Below are 21,814 nucleotides of genomic sequence, written 5' to 3' on the forward strand. Positions count from 1 at the left end.
TGCTATAGGATCACAAGTGCTGAAAAAAGAAACACTTTTACAGCCTGAGGAAAAAAAGACCATTGGAGGCTTCTAAATAGGTTGGACGTGCCACTGGTGTTAGAAACACAGCTCATACCTCCTGTGATTTACAGGGAGGGGATGCCCGTCCTGAGCGGCTGCTGACAGGGAGCACAGAGCGGTCGAGGTCGGGATTGATTGTAAAACAAGGTTTGTAGCGTTCTCTTTAAAACAATCGTTCTGTTTCTTTTTGGCAAACAGCAAGTCTAGGTGCTGGTTTGGCCTCTGGTGGCTGCTTCGGACCTTCTCTGCAAATGAGCACGAAGAAAAGCCCATTTTCGCCCACTACAAAGCCAAACCAGCATCCACCTGGTTCTCTTTGCTTACACTGGAGTTTATCCCAAAACTCGTCCTGCAGGAGATAATGGGGAGAGAGTTTTGTCTGCCCAGGCATCTGCTAAACCAGGATTTCTTGTTTGTTAAGGGAAACTCCCTGCCCCATCTGCCCGTCAGGGAATGGTACATTATCTGCTACACTGTGATCCAGGCTGAAAAGGATTCCTGCCTCCATCAGCACATCATGCAGGTTTCTCTCTTCTGTATTTCACAGTTTTGTTCCATTTCATGCTCGAAGAAGATGGTGGTGCACATCAAACCCACAGGGAAAAGAGCTAGGTGCCCTTTTTTTAAAAAAAATAAAAACCATAATAAAATAAAATATCTCTATTCTATTCTTGTATGTATGGTTTATATACTGAAACTATGAAAGGAGAATAAGGAATGGGTGTGTTCTCACAGCCTCAGCCCTTCTGCTCACACCTGCAGGTTGCACATACCACCATTACATTCTGTAGGCTTCGGCTGCGACCAGCCTTTTAAAATATAATAATATTAATATAATATAAAATAAAATAATGCTACAAAAATATAATATTAATCAGTTCATACTTCAGCGTCTAGAACACCCTTCCCCCACTTCTGAGCGCCATGTGTAATTTCAAAGGTTGCCATGCAGACACATTAGCCCTGGGTAGGCTTTCTTAGTGGCTGGACTTAGGCTGGCTTAAATCTAGCCTAGAGCAGAAGTTTCCAGCCAGGCGGGTGTTTGCAGGAGCGGGACCGTGGCTGCTTCAGCCTCCTCCTCTGCCTCAGTCTTTGCAGAAAGGGTCTTTACACGGTTCTTCCCAACGAGTCTGTGACGCAGGGAAACACGATCATTTGTCTGGTCAAGCTGCCCCTTCGTGGCAATGTAAACTGCGAGCCTTGCTTTTTGTTTCTCCAGCCTTTTTCACCCAAATTCCTGAAGGAAACTGGTTAGAATTACACTCTTGTTTAGGGGAATAAAAAGTATATTTCTAGCTGCGGAGGCTGCAAAGCAAAGCCTGAAGATGTTACTTGCTTGCACCCTACAGGCACTGAACAGCAAAAGCAGATCCGGAACAGTATTAAGTGATGATTTAGAAGGCTGGGTTCAAAGGTTTTGGGTGCTTAGGACCAGCAACGTGTGCACAGCGAGCGACAGAAGTGACATGCCAGCTGGCCGCGAGTGTTTATGATGCTCCAGTTGTTCCATTTTCAAGCAAACAGCAACGATACAGCACTACAAGTACCAACACCCCGCTATCCAATTTACCCACAGATTTATTACTATTTGCCCAATGGTTTTGATGGTGTGATGCCAAAGGGCTGTAGTTTCCTTCAGCTTCCAGCTTCCGAACTCTGCACCAGGACAGCAATTTACTGCAGAAATAACCATTTTTCGGCAAGGTGGCCGCTGCCACTGGAGCCCGAGCATCCCTGCAGGGAAAAAGAAGGCGGCAAAGAGGGAAAACTGGAAGATTCTACAATAAATGCAGGCAGGGGTGGGAGAGAGGAACCTGAGTGTCCCCACAGGACAAGGGGACAGGTGAGCTGAGACTGGACTATCCGAAAAACACAAGAAGAAACCTCACCAGGCACCAGGCAGCTGCTCCAGGAGCGACTGGGCACTAGGGGACACCATCGTACCAGAAATCGCAGCACACGCAGCAGGAAAAAAGTCCAGTTTCAGGCAAGAAATGAAGACTTTTCTTTTTCCAGGCATTTCTGACACTGTAGCAGGACAGCACTCCATCCCTCTTCCCAATCCTTTCACTGTTTACAGCACATATAAACGCCACAGTTTCTAACCCACCTCCTGACGGTAACGGCTCCTGTTTCTCGGCACGTTTTTCTCTCCAGGTCCCCGTTCCCGAGCAAAACGCGACCAGCGTTTGCTGCCAGGGTGGCAATTTGTGTGTGCCACCCAAGCAGGGGACAACCACCTCCGCCTCTCACCTGGAGCTGGATCCTGCGCCTACTTTGGGAAAAGCCGAGTCAAAAACGTCATTCTCAGCAGAATTTCCAACGCGGTGGAAATCCGCGTGATGACAGACACCCAAACACGTCATCCTCACCGAAAGCATCGCTTCCCACCAAGGGGCTGACGAGCATTTTCTGTGTGTAAATACGGATTAACGGAGGTTCTTCACCTCCCAAGGGCTTTGGCTCCGCTGGGTCCCCACACCAGCAGCCCCAGGTGCTGCCCCGAGTCCGGGCAATCTGGGCTACAGCAAAGGCCGGTTTGGCTGGACCCAACTCAGCAACTTCTGCGCTGAAGTTTTTATTCTATCATTATTAACAATTATTCCATCACCATTACGCTCGAGCGCCCTGTATAGATAAAAATGGGTTGTAAGGGAGAAGAACCTGTATGCAGACACTTGAAAATGAAACACAGAAACCAGTAGTTGTTAAAATTTAACTTGCAACATTTTAATATTTAGCACTTTTTTTTAAATAGTCTCTCCTATTGCACAAAACTCACTGTTGTTTCTCTTGCCATAACCATTGTCTCATTAAAAAACAAAGGTAAGGAGGAAAAAAATACCCCCGGTACAATAAAAATGCTTTGCAACACACAGGTGTTTATATATAGCTGTATAGCTTTATTGTACAATACTTTAAAATTTGGGAACGTGCACATTATTTCTACATATTCTAAAACTCAGTTTCCCACAATGGTTTCTATTTACTGTTGCAAAATGCCTTTAATGCCTGAAGACACAGCTATAATACTTAATGCCAGCCCTTGTAGAGAAGTTTTAGCTGAATCTCTTAGACTTTCTCAGAGCTGTTTAAACAGTCAGACCTTGAACCAGCACCAAGTAACCTCATAAATACCATATGAAATCATACTTGCTATTCATTTATCAACCACTCGTCCAACAAAGAGTCTTAATCCTATAAGAACTCCTGTTTATCTCGTGTGTCACGCACCTCGGGCCAGGCTTTGCTCCAGCAAGAGGCAGCGCTGCTTTTCCATGGGTTTACTCGAAAAGCTCAGGAATGTTTCCTTCTGACCAATATTCTGAAGTTCTTCTGTACATCAGAAAGGTCACCCAGCTGGGTTTGTCACCATGCTGGCCCCAAAAATCCAAGGGCCTCGGGTTGCCTCTTTTCTGCAAGGTGCGAGCGAGGCGAACGCTCTTGAGCAGGATCAAAGATCATAGAAAACTATTCTTAAAAAGGACTTTTTGTGTTTTTAATTCGATGACTAGTTCAGAAATTCAACATGATCCTGAGCACCCAGAGCTCGACTCTCGGGTAAAACCTCCCGAAGCACTGGAGGGATAATCCAGATCCTGCAGCCACCACTTCCAGGACCAGCCCCATTGAAATCAGTTTCAAATGCAGACTAGGACAGTGTGATTTTAAAGCTGCTCCCCCAGACAAGATTAATCTCAGGAAACCCTGGCAGATCTGCTGCCCCGGCAGAGCTTCCCAAGAGCAGCAGGTTGGGGTGGGAGAGGCACTCAGCCCCAGGCCCTGGATTCGCAGACCCAGGCACCAACCCACACACAGAATTACGTTGGAAACCGAAATCCACAGCAGAAGCAGCTGGGGACAGGGCAGGAATTATCCTGGCGTCTGCTGTGTAAATAATTCAGCGGCTATTTGAGGATCCAGTGAAAACTCTGCCCTCGTTACGTGCCAGCGGCTCCCCGAGCGCCGCGTCCAGCAAATGTGTTTACATTTCCCACTGACTCAGGCAATTAACGCTCTTTGTGGAGCTGTGAAACGAAGCAAATGCCCAAATACAGGCTTTGAAGCGTTTGTTTATGCGAGTTTATCATCAGATCAACAGTTTTCTGGTGCTGGCTGGCAGTGGCTCCTCTATCCTCAGTGAATGTGCGTGTCCAAGCAGGGGCTGCCCATCCCTGACAGCAGCTGTACCACCAGGCAGCATAAATAATGGATCATCCGCTGTTATTATTACATAGCTAATGGCAACGAAGGCTTGCAAGCCTCCATCATGTCTTCTGGAGTTCTAAGATCTCCATTGCCCATCTAAGATCTTAGAGGAAGGTCTTGTCCCCGCTATGAAGGGACAACAGCCGCTCTTCCATCCTCCCTGTGGCTTTCTCCAAAGGGTTCCCCATCTTTCTCCTTAATGGAGAACTTTTTCCTGAAGGCTAGCGTTAAGCTGGAGGAAGAAGCCTTCCTAAACGTGGTGAGTCTCTTCCGAAAGTTGCCTCCCGAGAAGAAATAGAGAAGCGGGTCGAAGCAGCAGTTGGCAGCTGCCAAGGGGAGCGTCACCACCACCGATTTCTGGAGGTATATGGCGTCCTCGCAGCTGGTGTTCCTCAGCCGCAGCACGTGGAGGTGGACCGTCCGCAGGATGTGGTACGGGGTGAAGCTCACCAGGAAGGTGGCCGTCACGATGACGATCATCCAGACCGCCTTCTTGCGGTTGGCCTGGTTCTTCTTCAAGGAATTTTTCAGTAAGGTCCTTACGATCATGGTGTAGCAGATCGTTATGACAATAAAGGGAAAAACGAAGCCAATAAACAGGGCAATAAAATCGAGGATCACCACTAGATTTGTCTTCTGAGAGTCTTCCGGGGGTTCGAAGCACTTGGTCTTGTTGCCATGTTGGTATGTCCCGTTTCGCAGGAAGGGAGCGCTTGTCAGGGTGACAAAGATCCAGATGCCGACACAGACAAATTTAGCTTTCCTCTGCGTTACCAGGTTGATGTTCTGGACGGGAAAAACGATGGCGATGCAACGGAAGAAGCTCATTGCCGTCATGAAAAAGATGCTGCAATACAGGTTGACGTACAGGGCGTACGAACTGACCCTGCACAGGAAATCGCTGAAGAACCAGTTGCCTTTGTGCACGTAGTAGACGACACGCAGGGGCAGGGTGCAGACGCAGAGGAAGTCGGACACGGCCAGGTTCAGCAAGTACACCTGGAAGGCCGTCTTCTGCCGGTAGGTTTTGATGAGGATGTACAGCACAACGCCGTTGCCGACGAAGCCCATAATGCTGATCATGGAGTAGAGCGTGGAGTAGACGCGGTTTCGGAAGTCGTCGATGGAGTGATGGCACGACAGGTTATCGAACGGCGTCATGTTCCCTGGCTGGGGCACCGATTCCGCCTGGCGATGAACGTCAGGCCTAAGGATGGAAAACTCGGGTGAGTTATGTAGAGCGACACACAAAATTTAAATGTCATTTTTAAATAGGAGGAGAAACCTGTTATCTCATATAGGAGAAAACAGCTAGGAAGGGATGTGGATAGGCTTTATCATAACTATTTTCTACAGCCACCTTTCTTAACGTGGTGCCAACAGCTGGTGATGTAAAGATGAGTCACACTTTCATAAGTCCACAGTACTGGCAGCATCTTCCTTCCACTGAATTACCAAAAAGCCCCAACTCCTCACAAAGCCGGTAGCTGCTCATTAAAACAGCAGAGAGGATTGACGAAGGCGGCAGGGGCACTATGCAGGTTAAAATATAAAGACCAGACCTGGACCCTAACGACTGCTCAGTCCTGCCCCTCCGCATGGCCTGGCAAACGCCGCCTCCCCGCGCTCCACCTTCACGCCCACCAGACTCTCGTGAAATTGTATCATTTCCTTTTGGTATCTGAGTGCAGCGAGACATGACATTCTCTATTTGGGTTGTCCTAAAGCAAAGTAAGAGAAAAATATGCACATATTTTCCCCATTTGTTTTAAATTTCTAGAGGTTCAAACGCAGAATCTCACTTGCAGTTGGAGCCCATGACAAACCCCATGATTGGAACTGCAGGGTACACAAAGGCTGAAATAACGGGATTTGAGAAAAATAATGATGAAAGCAACAGATAGGACGAGGTCGGTTATGAGAACCCACACCATATATGTGCTCAAACCTGGTGTTACATGGTACGTATTTTCATCCATACAAATAATCTGGCAGCATTAGAGTCTCTGTCTCTCTCCAGGCTTTACTGGGAATTCAGGAGCACACTGAGATGCTCAAGGCTTCCAGTTTTCAGTTGGGTTTCAGCAATTTGGGAGTTTGTACTCTAAAAACAGCCCTTTGATTAGCTGCAATGCACGAAGTACATGAAAGCTCAACAGATACCAGTGATGTGGCACAGGCAGGAGAGGAGGCAAAACCTGCTATGAGAGAGGATATTTTCTTCTTCCCCTTGGGTATTTGCGAGTGACTGCACAGAAGTCTTTAGCAAGAAAAGGCAGCCAAGACTCGACACAGTTCTGTCAAAAGCCACGGATCAGTATGTGATCACTTACAGTACGCAAAAATGAAACTTATCTAGCGATGCTCGTTACAAACAAGCTGAGAATCAGAGAGAAGGAGTGAGTTTGCAGCCGTGTCCTCTCCCCATCCCCCTGGCAAGCTGGTGGTGGCAGAACCCAGACACCGCCCCAGCTTGGATGAGTCTGGGTTCCCCGCGATGGGAAGCCCAGAGCGGGTGTGAACGCCAGAGACTGTCCCCAGCAGCTTCTCGTGGCTCCAGCCGCCCCTGCTCTGCGGGACTGGCCAGCGACACGGGGCTGATGCCCCGCTGGCACCGCGCAGGGGACATCGAGCCCTGGGATATGCTGAGAGATCCAACCTTCATCCCACACCACCGGCATCCTCGCATCGCCCGAGGTCTTCACTTCAGGCTTGAACTTCAGCTTATGGAAAGAGCAACACTCCAATAATGCTTTGAAATCTCTAAGATGGGGCTAAAATTAAGTTTGCGGTAACATTGGTCTGATTTTAACCAATTGATTGGGAGTGGCAGGTAGCGCAATATTCTCTGAAAAAAGCTGCAGGATCCCATTTCCTTGCTTATATCCATCACGATAATCTGACACAGGTGATCAAGCTCTTACTACCATTACTCCTATTGCTGGGTTAACGCCTGCTGAGCTATGCACTGTAAGAACACATTGAGATTAGCTGCTCAATTATCTTATTAATATGAAAACTCATATAGGTAAAATCTCTGTGCCTACCAAGACATCCTATATCAGTTCTTTCTCAGACATTAAAAACCAAAACATAATCATGGTATTTGAGATTAAGAGGCTGGAATAATCTCTTTTGTACATTGAGTCTTTTTCCACCTGCCTGCACCTCCAGGCAGGTAAGACCAATATGAAGAAGGAGCAGCAAACGGGACAGACTGGGCTGTGTGGTGAACCCAGTGGATCAACACAGATGTTTTGGCTAAAAGCAACAACGTGATGTAATATGCTCAGAGAAGGGAAGAGATTGCGGATGGAGAAACGCGCACGATGGAGCGCGGGGAGCCGGGCAGAACTGCGTCTCCCAGCAGCACGTTTTGGGTCTGGTTCCTGTGCGTTTTTCGAGGTGGTAGCAGCGATGCCCGGCTGCAAAGGCACCGCTGTGGAGTTCTGCCCAAGAGATAACCCGCAGATATCGCCAAACGTCTCAGCCCATCGTCTGCTCAGATAAACTTCCTTATTTCATCTCAACGCCTATTTGTGCGCACTTCTTAAGTGGCATTGAGCCGGATTATAAACTTTTTACCTCCTTTGAGGACCAAATTTCAGTCCTTCAGCTGCTATTCTTAAAGATATTAGCAGAGAGTGGGCAACTACACAAGGAGTTTGTCTAAAAGATACCAAAACCATCCATCCGTCTATCTATCTATCATACTTCTAAACATAATTTAAAATGTCTTTTGTAACCAAAAGGAAGACTGACAATTGCAATACTGAAGCGGGCTGCTAAAGCATAAGAGAGCTCCACACCTAGAAATGTACATGTAAAACCCCCAAAACCCCACAGAACACCATTTCCTAGCTGAGGCTTTAAACCAGGTTTGCATCACAAACTGAAGACAAATGTCACTTCTACCACTTCTTTGTTTGTACCGTCATGGTTCACCGAACCGTTTATTTATGTGCTGGTGATTTCAGCTCATTAGGAATGTACACAAGTGAGAGGAAGCGGTGATGGTTGGCTGAGAAAAGTATCCCAAACTAAGCCAAACTCTAAAAAAACCCCATTATTCTCCAAGTCTCATGCACCACAGCTAGATTTATAGTTGCCATAAATAATCATAAATAGATTATATTAAATTTAATCACACGAGCAAGAAGCACACCACCAAAGATGCTATTGCTGGTTCTGAGCTCAGAGATGAAGCACCAGGCGTTCTCAGGAGTGTTCTGAGGACTGATTTGGGGTGAGCCTAATGTTCGGTGGAGGAGGCACAGAAACTGCCCCAAAACTCCGAATGAGCTTCAAAAACTCCCTTCTCTGAGGGGACAGAGTCGGCTCTTAGAAAGAGGAACAGAACAGAAAACCGAAGCCAGCAGCGGACGCTAATTAATAACCCAGCTCATTAGCGCCCTTGGGCTGCAAACCGCTTTGCCGGAGCTCCGCGGCTGCTCAAGGCGGCGGACACGGCGACAGACACGGCGACAGACCCGGCGACCGGCCGGTCCCGTCCCGTCTCCCCCAGTCCCGGGTCCCTCCCCTCGGGCAGCGCCAGGGACCCCGTCCCGACCCCCATCCCCGGGTGACCCCCGGCAAGGACTCACCGCCGCCCGGCCGACCGCTGAGCTCTGCCCGAGCCGCCCCTCCGCCGCCCTTAAGCCGGGGCGAGCTCCGGGGAGGGGCCCGTCCCGCCCCCGGCCCGGCCCGGACCCCCGGCTGTCCCCTCCCCGCTCCCCTGGGACGGCGGGCGGGGGGAACCGGCGGCTTCTCGCGTCCTGCGGAGCTGCTGCCCCCGCGGGGCAGCGGGGAAGCGTTTAGCGGGGTGGGGTGGTCGGTCTCTTCGCGGAAGCAGCGACAGACAGAATGAGAGGAAACGGCCTCAAGTTGCGCCAGGGGAGGTTGAGGTTGGATTTAGGAACAATTTCTTCCCCAAAGGGCTGTGGGGCATTGGAACAGGCTGCCCAGGGCAGTGCTGGAGTCACCATCCCTGGAGGGTTGGACAGATGGAGATGAGGTTCTCAGGGACATGGGGCAGTGCCAGGGGTGGGGGAACAGTTGGACTTCATGATCTTAAAGGTCTTTTCCAAGCAAAACGGTTCTGTGATTCTTTACGCTGCACCTACTGCAGCATCTAAGACAGCCCTGCAGGATAACTCCCCATGAAGATCCCAAACTGTCCTCCTGTGCATCCCTGGGACCCGCCTGCTGCTGGTGTCCCAGATACAACCTTGTCCAGCTCCTTTTCAGCAACCAGGTGGTGTAACCATGACCCCAGGTGCTCCTGCTGAAAATGCGCCAGCATCACCACAGCTTTTCCACGGTGCTGTGTGCTCGGGTGACCGCCTGGATGAATTTTGAGCCAATTTTTCTGCCCCAGCTCCATTTTGATGGCCGGTTTGGGAGCTGCCGCAGAGCTGCATGTTCTCTAGCTGGGCAAGGGCAGGCTGGTTGCACAGTTGCCCCAGATGGGATCCAAAGTGAGGAAACACACAATTGGGAAACTGGTAACTTGACAACATCATGTGGGGGCAAATGCAAACGGGGCAACCTTGGCTGCACATCAGCAGCAGGACAGGTTGGTGTCCAGTAAAACCTCTGGAGTGCTGGGCTGGTTACTGGGAAATTGCACTGGTGGGGGAAGATCTTTTCACCTCGTGGCAAGTCTGAAAAATCGCCACGCACATGCTGAGGAGCCTCCTAGCACTTTGCTGCTCACGTGTTTAAAAAAGGGAGATCACACAGAAACATGCTCTGTGCTGACTTCTAGTTGCACTGGACCAACTGATGCACCAAAACAGCTTTTTTCCTGCTCTCAGGGGCAAACTTTGCCCCTGTGCTGTCCTGGAAGTGGTGGCATCTCCCTGCCTTGCACAGAATCGAGGTTCCCAAAGGTAGAGCTGGGGCAACCTGGACCATTGACACCCGCAGAGCTGTCTGGGCTGTCCCCACAGCCCCTGTGTGTCCGTGGGGGTGACAAGGAGGAGCACGGCTCTGCTGGACCTTCCTTGGAGCAGGAGAGTCATGCAGAGCCGCTGCAGTGGCCAAGGAACAGCTCTGATGCTCATCTGGAACCCAGAAAGGTGATTTTTTTTCCATGTGATCCCAGATGACCTCCGGTTGTAACTCTAATAGTAATAAACTTTAGATTCTCGTGGGAAACACCAACATTGAGTAAATGTGCTTCCTCAGAATTAAGGATTAACTTTCAAAGAAGCAGGGAGAAAACAAATCATAGTACCCAAGAGATCCTGTAAACGCTGCTCTCTGCTCACGGGACAGACGTCTCCGCATGTCCTGCTGTTCTCAAGGCATCTTTGCGGTGTGGGGTCGTGCAAGGAGATCCATCCCTTCCATCCACGTCCCCATGCGAGGGTCCCCGGGGCTGCTCCTGTCCACGGCCCATTTTCTGCTCAGCAGGACACCCTGCACCGTCATTTAGCAGCGCTCGGCGCAGGAAGGAATCATTCCTGCTGCAGAGCACGGGTGGCATCCCAAGAGAGCTGGAAGGGTGCAGAGCTGAACAGAGCTGAGCAGCTGCAGAGCACTAGTTACACATTTTGCCATCTCAAACCTTTTCAATAAATGATTGAGAATGAAATAAATGCTACCATGTCAATGAACTCATGATTACTCTTTAGGAATAAACCACAAGTAAGATCAGAAGCACACTGGAGGCTGCTCTCGTGGAAGGATGGTGGGTGATGGTCTCTCTGGAGATTGTTACAGCAGGTTCTGCCAGGGCTGCACACTTTTCCTTTTGCACGTTCATGTTTTATTTAAGTGTCGCTGCACTCGGCCAGCTCAGAAAGCTGCTGTTCAGTCAAATCATGGGATAATTCAGGCTGGAGGAGACCTCAGGAGACCTCTAGTCCAACCTCATGCCCAAACCAGGCCAGGTTGCTCAGGGTTTTGTCCCACCTGCTCTTGAAGACTTTCAAGGATGGAGGTCCAAGGGCCTCCAAGACTGGGCAACCCATCACACCACCTGCAATCTCCAACACTGCAAACTGGTTCTATAGTTTGCTTTAGTTGTGATGCATGTGCTGGTATTACTCCATTCTGCCCTTCCTTCTGCTTTTTTTGGTACCTTTTTTTGCTATTCCTTCTGCTTTTACTGCTTGGTTTTGTTATTCCTTCTTCTTTTTATTTTTGCCGTTCCCTTTTCTCTTCTTTTCTCTCTCTCAAGATCAGGAAGATTTCTCGTTGCAAGGTCAGGCTGAGGTTGCTGTGGGTTCCAGATGCTGCTCCAGATGTGCTGGCCGAAGAGCCAGAGTTTTGGTGTGGGAAGGTTTTCCTCACCAGATTCCTAAGAAGCCAAAACTGTAGTTTGGATACAACGAGACCCACAAAGCCACGTGGTATTTGATGGGGACCAGGCGCTAGGACGTTCACTGGATGTATCTGCACTGTGAGGAGCTGGATCAACCCTTTTGTCTTCTGGGATGGGTGGCTGATCCTGACACCGTGGGGACCTTCACACTCCAGGGAAAGGCTGGATCCACAGCACACAGACCTGGTTACCCAAGAGAGGACCAAGCAGACCTCCTTGGCCACAGGTGACCAGCCCTGGGGACAGCCAGCACTGCTTGGTGGGACAGGCCACGGTGACTCCGCTCCCCCTGTTTGTGCAGGGGAAGATCTTCAGGCCACTGTGGGCTGACTCAAAGGCACAGCAGGGAAGTGCCAGCAGTGCGGTGTCCCCCACACACCACGCAAGGTCACCTCCTTGCTCTTCTTCCCCCTTCCTGTAAGTCCAAACAGAGCTAATGTGTCACGGGGAGTGACAACACAAAGTCTCAAGAAATGACACGGGTTGGGTTTGACAAGGAATTGTTGGGGGGCGCAGTGCAAAGGTGGAGAAGATGGCAACAAGAACATGCACGTGTGAGGGCCAAGCGTGGACAGAAGAGATAACCACAGGACAACAGAAGGGAAGGGCTCCCCAGAGGAGCCCCTGGATGCACCAGCCCCATCTTCTGCTTGGTTTTTAGGGACTGATGTCAATATGTGTGGCTCTTACTGGCAGTTGTGAGAAGCTGCTCCATCCCACCCATAGGACACCAAGGGAGCTCCCTGTTCCCTGATTTCTGTGGGAGAAAAATGGAGCTGGGGAACGTTCTGAGAAGGAAACCTCAGCCCTTGTTACTCACATAATGAAGCTGTTGCTCATATGGCACTGCAAATACCACCTTTTAAACTAGCTGCTGTGGAGAAGAGGACTGAGAGGAGTCGAAGCTGGGTGGGAGGGTAGAACATCTGCACTCTCTCTAGTCAGCGTCTTTTGGAATAAAGCACTTGCTGTCCTGAGATAAATGAAATAAGTTACTACCAGAAACAGCTGCAAGAACAGCTCTCGGACAATCCCATCATTGTTACCCAAAATATTTGGAGAATTATGTTATTCTTTTGCGGGCACAGATCCCTCTTCTCAAAAAGAAGCAGGAATGGGCATGGGTGACTAATCTGGGAAATGACAGAAGACATCGGCCAGGGAACAATGTTGTTTCTGTTTCATCAAAGAAGATGACGTTCATGTGGTTGCCACTCAAGATGCAAACCAAAAGGTGAGAGATTGTGCTGCCTTTTCTGAGAAGCAGAGCATATGGTCCCCACCGCAGAGGGACGGGGACGGGTTTAGGGACGGGTTTGGGTATGGGGCTGTTCTGGGCTGCTGCAGCCCCATGCTCCGCGGTGGTCCTGCACCTGGGTGCACTTCCACCCGCCCCTGCACCCATCCATCCTTGCTTTGGAAAAGGGGCTTCTGCCAGGGAGAATTCCTGGAAGCTGGGCTTTTTGGGGGGCCATTTAACCTGCTCTGATCCTTTCACCTCGTGCAAAATGAAAAGATGGGCTTCTCAGGCCAAAATTCCAGACAAAGACCCCCAGACGTCCATGGAAGTTTCAGATTGGATATTAGGAAAAAGTTCTTCATGGAGAGTGTTGTAAAGCAGTGCAACAGGCTGCCCAGGGCAGTGGTGGAGTCACCATCTCTGGAGGGGTTTAAAAACTATTTAGATGAGGTTCTTAGGGACATGAGTTAGTACCAGAATTAGGTTATAGTCAGACTCGGTGATCTTGAGGGTCATTTCCATCCAAAATGATTCTATGATTCCTTTTGGTGGGGTTGTGCTGGTGAGGGACCACCAAACCATGGGAACCGGCCCACGTGCAATCAGCTGTTCATACTCCGTACAAGAACACTACGTATGTGTTGGTAAAAGACAAGGTTTGAATTTTTACCTTTCTGTAGGCAGGATGGGGTTGGCTTTACCAGACGCTGAACACCTCCAGGTCTTGCCATCTTTGATGGCAGGAAGGGATTCCTGGTGTCTTGCAGGTCAGTGTCCTAAGTCCCTCGCATGGTCAACCACCTTAGAAAGGAGAGAAGATGGAGACACCATGAAGTCTTTTGGACTGCTGGTTTGAAAACCTGGGTTTCCTTGGGTTTTTTGATGGTTCCAACATGTCAACCTGTGGCACGCAGAACAGCCGCACTGCTAGGAGATGCTGCCCTGATAGAGCCCATCGCTGCTTCCCCTTCCTGTTGTGTACGTGTGAAAACAGAGTGTTTCAGCAGATGGCTGAGATACAGGTTTCTTTAAGCTGCGTCTCCATAATTTCACAAGTCACGGCGCTGACACAACAGTCGAGAAATGATCAGTGTCACTTTGCAGGTGACACGTTTGCAGGCAAAAGCAGCAGAATGTTTTCCCATTCCCTAAGGTTTCATTTAGCAGGAGCTGGGAAATTATATTGATACTCCTGGTTTTGTTAGAACTGCTGTGAAATCTGCATTGTGCTGTCCAAAGTATTCTATGATTCTAATATTTGTTTTTGCAGAATGGGACATTTATTTGCCCTTAGGCTGGACCCGGCTGTGAGGGTCTGTGCAGGTCAGGAGTGACTTTAGGCTTGGAAATCTGGGTTAGTTAAAGGCTGGCCAGCTAATCTCAACCAGCATTTACTTTCAAGCTGACAAAAGGTTGTGCTTTGATTTTCTAGTTCTGTTTCAGATACTGGCACCAACTTTATTGCTTCTTACCTTTTTAATAGGTAAAAAAAAATATTCCGACACACAAATTTTAAAAAATAAAGCCTACCAGCGATTTTTGTTCCAGTTTTTTTCCCACCCCCTATAGTAAAGCAGCATTCTAATCCTCCGATGTTCATTTGCTGATAGCAGAGTTTTCTGATTACAGAACTACCATTTTCTCTGGAAGATAAGAAAACAAACTCATCCCTGGAAAATTCAACAGGACACAAGACAACATTTCTCGTGGGGAAGTTTTTGGTTAATTTTCTTTTGGAAAGTAATAAAAATATCCATGAATAGTATATACACGTTGTCCATCTCTTTTTGAAAAGGGAATGGAATAAACAGCACAAAAATATGCGAATTTTTGACATCAGGACTTGCATCATTTGGAAATTCTTCTACAATCTAAACTGAACTGTGTTACTGAATCTGAACACTAACACAGACACTCTACAATTAACCCAACCTTTCTTTATCTAGTACATCATCTGATACACATCGCTGTTGGGTATTTGAGGATGGTTGGATAGTTATCTATGACACATAGTAAGTCAAGTACATTACCACAGAACATCAGAGGCCGCGTTCATCTCGTATTTCAGCAACACTGTAGGATTTGCCAACTGGCTTCCAGCAGAGGCTTTTCTTAGGAAACTTCTACCAGGACACAAACCCTTTCAGTAGAACAACTCCACGGTCACTGTACCAACGCACCACATGGAAACCAGCCCCGGGTGCTCCTTAGGTTGCCCCGTGCTGGTGTGTTCCACCCTCACCTCTGGGAAAGCCCCTCACTTCAAATGGCCTCATTTGTGCTTTGAGATTTGTTTTTTAATTAAGAAAAATACCAGATGAGCTAAAACCTGCACGATTAATCTTTGCTGATTAAACATATGCCTTAACCTTTTAATTACTTCCTTTATCTACCAGCATCTCTCATTTTATCCAGGTTGCACCTACGCTTATCTGCTCTTATTCACAGTTTTGGCCTGGAAGCACAAGGATGTGACTGAGGAAGCTGGTTCCAAGGAGAAAACTCATTCTTCAGTTCCTACCCATTAACTACCAGGTCAGCCCGCAGTGAGTAGCCTGGTAGCTCTGCACACAAAGGTTACTTTGCCCCATCGTAGACGCTGGGAAGAGGGGCTGGTTGCTCCACTGAGTGACCGGGACACTCAACTTGTTGATCTCAACTTGTGACAGATCTGGAACAGGGAACATCTTCACTGTTTTGTGCAAAGAGCGTCTGTCTCATTATTTCTTCTGAGGATAATATCCCTTGATTTCTGGGCTATGCTTAGGTCACGTGAATAATCTATATCAGGAGGATGATGCTGTTACTGGCTGGTTCGTGCGAGGAAAGGTCCACGTCCACTGCTAAGCTGGGATCACTGGTGGGCGTCTTTGGAGATCAGCAGTCCTGGCCTTCCAGCATCTGCAAAGGAGCAAATTGCCATTGGCACTAGATAGACTGAAAAAAAAGGTCGTAGGTAGGCGCTGGGTAGAGACTCGAACTCTTGTGGGTTACTCTGAGCAGTATTTATTGTAGAAGATTCACAGGAACAGCAGCGTTGGGTCACCTCCTCAGAGAGTGACAATCATACAGCAGTATAACTAGTCATTATATAGGGTTCTAACAGGTATTATGCAACTAAACAAAATCTATCACTGTCTATCACTGTCGATATCTATCACTGTCGATATCCTCAGGTTCCTTCCATTCCAGTGGTCTGCAGGTTCCACTTCTTCTTTCTTGGCAAGTACAGAACGACAGGTCATCAGTCGCAGGGCTAGCTTCTTTTGAAGTTCCACCTGTCTCATTTGTTATCCATAGTTCACCAGTCTAGCATAGAAATCAGCAACCCTAAGAATAGCATTTATCAATGTCTTAACTAAGGGTACAAAGCAAGCATAAGGTAACCACGCTCGTGGTTCTGGGTAAGGACTGTACAGGGGACAAGCTGAGACTTTCAGCTTTAGCAGCACAGCTTATAACACTGATATAGGCCTAAAATCCTAATTTCCTATTTTCCTACAACAGTCCCCCATTTTCTCTTTAAAATTTCCCAATTTACTGATAACGATAATAAAGCTTCTGTTGATTCAAGAGATTACAGCAACAATTACAAAGCATTGACATACATTGAATCAAAACAAAAATGATCACAAAGACAATTACAATGACAATGACAATCATCAAAATCTTCTTCACTAACGTTCCGAGATCAGGAAACCAGAAAGTCATCCATTGCCACAGGTCTGCGACACCCCAGTTAGCGTCATCTCGTTGAATTTGCTGCATAACATGACTAACTTTCCAGATTTTATCCACTTCAGTTATCAATTGCTTACTCTGATCGATATACATACAGCAACTGGAGTTTAGCATGGTACAGACACCTCCTTGCGAAGCTCACAGGATGTCTAAAGCCATTTGATTCTGTAAAACAATCTGAGATAGGTTACGCAATTCTTGAATTTCTGGTGTCACTCCTTGATACCAATGCATATAATTTCTGATCTGAGTAAAACTGTTTTGCAGATAGAGCAAGTACTGCGTTACTGCCTCGTCCCCTTCCAGGAGGGCAGTTTTGGCAGACATAAAGGTAAACGGAACTGCCAAAACTCGCCCGAACAAAACTTCAACAGGCTGAGTTTAGTAGTAGCATGAGGAGTTGTACGAAGATCCCATAAAACAAGCGGTAATGCTTCAGGCCATTTGAGACCTGTGTCTGCAGTGACTTTTGCCAAACGATCTTTAATAGTGCGATTCATCCGCTCTACCTGTCCGGAAGATTGTGGATGGTAGGGCGTGTGAAAGGCAGCCTGTATATCAAGAGCAACATAAACTTGCATTAGAACAGCAGCAGTAAAGTGCGGTCCCCTATCAGAATCGATAATTTCAGGGATACCGTACCTCGGAATGATATCACGAAGCAGGGTCTTAACCACAATTTTCGAATCATTCTTGCAAGTAGGAAAGGCTTCCACCCAGTGTAAAGTTGATCAACAATAACAAGAATGTACTTATATCCCATAGAAGGGGGGAGTTCTGCGAAATCAATTTGCAGTTTCTGGAAAGGAAAGTAAGCAGGCAGCCGCTTGCCAGGGACTGTTGTGACCTTTGTGACCCCATATTTCTTGCAAAGAGTACAAGAGTCAGTCAGGCGTTTTGCAGCACTGTAAACTCCAGGCGCTGCCCACAACTGTTGGATTTTAGAAGCTACAGCTTCAGGCCCCCCATGAGTACGATCGTGAATCCAGCGAGTTAGAGGAAGGACATACCTCATAGGCAATAAAGGTTTATCACCTAGTTTCCAGATGCCGTCCTGTTGTGTTGCTTCCCAGCGTTTCCATTTGTTGAGCTCTTCTTCATCCAGTTCATCATAAAGGGCAGGACCAACAGGAAAAGGAAGAAGGGTAGCAACCACAGTCGTAGCAGGAGATGCATCGTGGACTGCTGCCGCTCTCGCCGCGGAGTCGGCCAAGGCGTTGCCATGAGCGAAAGAATCAAGGCGTTTAGTATGAGCAGGAATGTAAATAACAGCAATTTCTCGTGGTTCCTGGATAGCGAGCAGCAAATCATGAATTAATTGTCCATGAGCAATAGTACGACCGGCGGAGGTCAAAAAAACGCGTTCTTTCCAAAGTGCGCCAACAGAATGACAAATGCCAAAAGCGTACTTAGAGTCTGTATAGATATTAACTCGGAGACCTTTAGCAAACGTTGCAGCACGAGTCAAGGCAATTAGTTCTGCGGCTTGTGCTCCAAGTGCTGGAGAGAGAGGTTCAGCAAAAAGTACGCGATTTTCAGTGGCAACAGCAAAACCAGTAAAACGCTTACCATGCAGATAGTAACTTGATCCGTCTGTGAACAGGTTAAGGTCAGGGTGGGCGAGAGGAACATCTTGCAAATCTTCTCTGGTTTTAGAATAAGTGGTGACGAATTGCACACAGTCGTGTGGGTCATTGAAAAGGTGCACCTCAGGTAGAAGGGTAGATGGGTTCAAGGGTTTTGACCGTTTTAAAGAGATATTATCGGTCAGTAACAGGATGGCTTCGTATCGATGTGTGCGCTGCGGTGAGAGAGACTTGGTAGCATATCGGGTTAGTAAAAGTTCAACTTCATGAGGCACGGCAACAATCAATTTGTGACCCAGAACAAGTGGGCGAACTTTTTCCACTAATTCCACAGCTGCTGCTACTGATCTAAGGCAATGTGGCGACCCTTTGATAACTGGGTCAAGAGCAACTGAATAATAACCCACAGGTCTTTCATAGGGTCCATGAGGTTGTACTAGGACCCCCTTTGCAATGCCACCCTTCTCGGTAGCATACAAAGTGAAAGGTTTAGAGTAATTTGGCAGGCCTAAAGCTGGGGCTGTGACTAAGGCTTGCTTCAAAGATGCAAAGGCATCGGACAATTCTGGCGTCCAGACAATTGGCTCTGGAGCTTTGTCCTTTGTAGTTTCAATAAGTGGTCTAGCTAGTTCGCTAAACCCTAAAATCCATGGTCGACAGAACCCAGCTTGGCCAAGGAAAGCTCTCATTTGTTTTTTAGTAACAGGTGGTGTAATTTGAAGAATAGCGTTGATTCTGTCGGGATCAATCTTTCGAACTCCTCCTGCTAAAACAAAGCCCAAATATTTTACCTCTGGTTCACAGAATTGTAACTTAGCTAATGAGGCACGATGACCCTTATGATATAGTCGAATGCAAAGGTGCTCTGTATCAATTGCACAGGCCTCCCGAGTTCGGCTAGCAACAAGCAAATCATCAACATATTGAATCAGTGCAGATTTGTTTGGCAATTCAATATCTTGGAGATCATATTTGAGAATTTGCGAAAACAAGGTAGGGGAAGCAGTAAAGCCTTGAGGGAGCCGAGTTCAAGTCAATTGGCGACCTTCCCAAGTGAAGGCAAACAAAGGTTGGCTTTCTTCTGCTACAGGTATGCTAAAGAAAGCTCCTGTCAGATCTAAAACAGTGTACCAGTGCGCCCAAGATGGAATTTCGGTTAAAATTAAACTTGGATCTGGTACAACTGGGTGCGGAGCTTCAACATAATCGTTGATAGCCCGTAAATCTTGTACAAAACGGTACTCAGGATCTCCATCCTCATCTAGTCGATTTTTACTAACTGGAAGAATTGGGGTATTAAATGGACTCATAACAGGTTTTAGAATCCCTTCATCGAGAAAGGTTTGAATTTGTTTTCGCAAACTCGGTAATGCAACAGCTGGTATTGGATATTGCTTAATAGCAGGAGGAGGACCACCTTTAGTTTTAATGACAACCGGCAGCGCAGACTTCAAAAGACCAATATCTTTAGTTGTACGACTCCAAAGTCCAGAAGGGACATTCCGCAATTCCCAGGGAATGGCCACTTCTTTCTTCGGAGTATGATCTAGAGTGAAAACACTTCCAATAAAAATCAATTTAGCTTTACCTTTACCATAGGTCAATTGAGTACCAAACTCTTGTAAGAGATCTCGTCCCAGCAAAGAAGTCGGTGCCCCCGGTGCAACAATAAAGCGAGCCCATGTAACTTTATCGCCTAAAGTAACAGGGAGTGGTTTAGAGAGAGCATGGTTAAGCACAGAGCCTGTAACACCCTTGATAGCAATCATTTCCTGCGATGTTTGTGGCACATCAAAGTTGAGAAGCGAGAGTGTAGCCCCAGTATCTACTAAGAAAGAGACTGATTTTCCATTAACATCAGCTAAGACATGGCCTGTAGAGGAAATTTCTAAGGTCATTATGCAATGCTTACTGAGAGTAGCTACGACGATATGGAGGCGGCAGAGCAGAAGGGGCGTCAGTAATACCACCAAGTTGACTACCAGCAGTGGCAGCAGGTGCAGGTAGAGTAGCTCCTGGTTGATATTGGGGTCGCAACGGGCATTCACGTTGCATGTGTCCTAAATTACCACACCAAAAACAGGTTAATTGCATTGCGTCATTCGTAGGGTTGGTAACAGCAGGGTTTGTAACAGGGAAAGAACCCCCCATGGGTGGAAAGAAACTTCCCATCCCGATTCCTCTGCCGAGGAGTCCCCGGCCCCGAGGGAAGCGAGCTCGGAATACCCCTCGGACTCCTCGGGGATACCCACGTCCCCGAGTTGCGGAAACCCCCGAGCTATGGCTACAGCTAGTAAGTTCATATCTTCCTGTCTATCTCTCCGATACCGTCTTCGTTCGGCCTCACGTTCTTTCTCCTGCCGAAGGCGCTCAGCCTCCCTTTCTAATTGTAGCTTACGTTGTTGCTCTTCTGTACGGCCGTTATACACAAAATTAGCAACAGAGAGAACTTTTTGTAAATTCTCTACTTGCCAGCCAGGCATATGTTTTTGAAAATGTTTTCGAATATCAGGGGCTGACTGATTGACAAAAATGCTAATAGCCAATGGTTCCTGAAAATTATCTTCGGTCATTCCTCCATACTGTATTAAAGCTTTTCTTAAGCGGTGCCAAAAGTCTCCTGGGTGTTCATCAGGAGCCTGTTGGCACTCTGTAACTTTTGACCAATTAGTCACTTTTTCATCACACTTTCGAATTGCTTCAATCAGATTATCAATTGCAACTAAATAGGTAGCTTTTTGGTCCTCCTCATGTAAATTCCAATTTGGATCTTGTTCTGGCCAGGGATTACGTCCCTGTGTCTGTTCAGCCAATTCTTTATCTTTGGCCAGGATCTTTTGTTTCTCCTCATGTGTAAATAATTCGGACAAAAGTGTTTGCATATCATTCCAGCTGGGAGAGTAATCTCGGGCAATAGTTTGAATTATTTTAGAGCATCGCTCCGCGTCATCACGGAGTCGTGGCATTTTATCATGCCAGAGTAAAAGATCACCTGGTTTCCAGGGGTAATGTGTAGTTACCCTGAGAAGCGGTGGCTGGTTGCCAGCGTTACTACGACCAGCTCTGGGATTAGCCACATAGGATAAAGTCATAGGGAAAATACCTGCAGGTGAATCAGTTTTGGGCTTAGAATTGTCACTTATTTCATCATCCAGATAAGCAAGTAGTTGGTGTTTATTCATGCTCTTCTGGAGTTGTTTTCGTTTTCGTATATCAGCATAGTCAAACCACAAATACAAATAGTCCATTTGTTGGGGCTGGCGGTCCTCCAGGATTTTACGGAGAGACTGCAATTTAGTTTCTTCAAATGAGCCATAAATCGGCCACCGATCATCAAGGGAAGCCCCAGCCACTCTGCTTATAAAAGGCCAATCATCTTGGCAGAGGGCAATTAATCTTTTTATGTGCAACCCTGCGGTTCCTGACAATCTTCCCCAATTCGAAATCATTTCAGCCAAAGGTGTATTTTTAGGAACTGAGGGTCCAGCCCCCATCCTTGTAAATATATTTAGAGACTTGAACTCTAATAAAAATATAAAGAAAAGAAACAAATCGGGAGAACAGGAGAGACTCGAACTCACCTGTCCCTGGCCAGGTCCCGTTGTTTCAGTTTATGCTGCAGAGTCCCATCTGGGTCGCCAACTG

At 47.5% G+C, this 21,814-nt stretch overlaps 1 protein-coding gene across 7 annotated transcripts in view; it reads right to left on the minus strand.

Moving 5' to 3' along the window:
- Window positions 1-2,768: 2,768 nt before the first annotated feature.
- Window positions 2,769-21,814, minus strand: part of CYSLTR1 (cysteinyl leukotriene receptor 1) — a 133,880-nt gene continuing 114,834 nt past the window's right edge. For 3 of the 7 annotated variants that reach the window (XM_065077382.1, XM_065077383.1, XM_013370186.3), the window contains 2 exons: window positions 13,513-13,643; window positions 2,769-5,479 (listed from right to left, as the gene is read on the minus strand). In XM_065077382.1, coding sequence (XP_064933454.1) covers window positions 4,399-5,433 — 1,035 coding nt within the window. In that variant the 5' untranslated portion in view covers window positions 5,434-5,479; window positions 13,513-13,643 and the 3' untranslated portion in view covers window positions 2,769-4,398. Of the gene's footprint in view, window positions 5,480-8,876; window positions 13,461-13,512; window positions 13,644-15,832; window positions 21,812-21,814 lie in introns of those variants that run through there. The other 4 variants (XR_010475598.1, XR_010475594.1, XM_065077384.1 and 1 more) reach the window with 3 other exon arrangements.

This window comes from Columba livia, chromosome 12 (assembly GCF_036013475.1).
Source record: "Columba livia isolate bColLiv1 breed racing homer chromosome 12, bColLiv1.pat.W.v2, whole genome shotgun sequence".
In the NCBI taxonomy this organism is placed as follows: Eukaryota; Metazoa; Chordata; class Aves; order Columbiformes; family Columbidae; genus Columba; species Columba livia.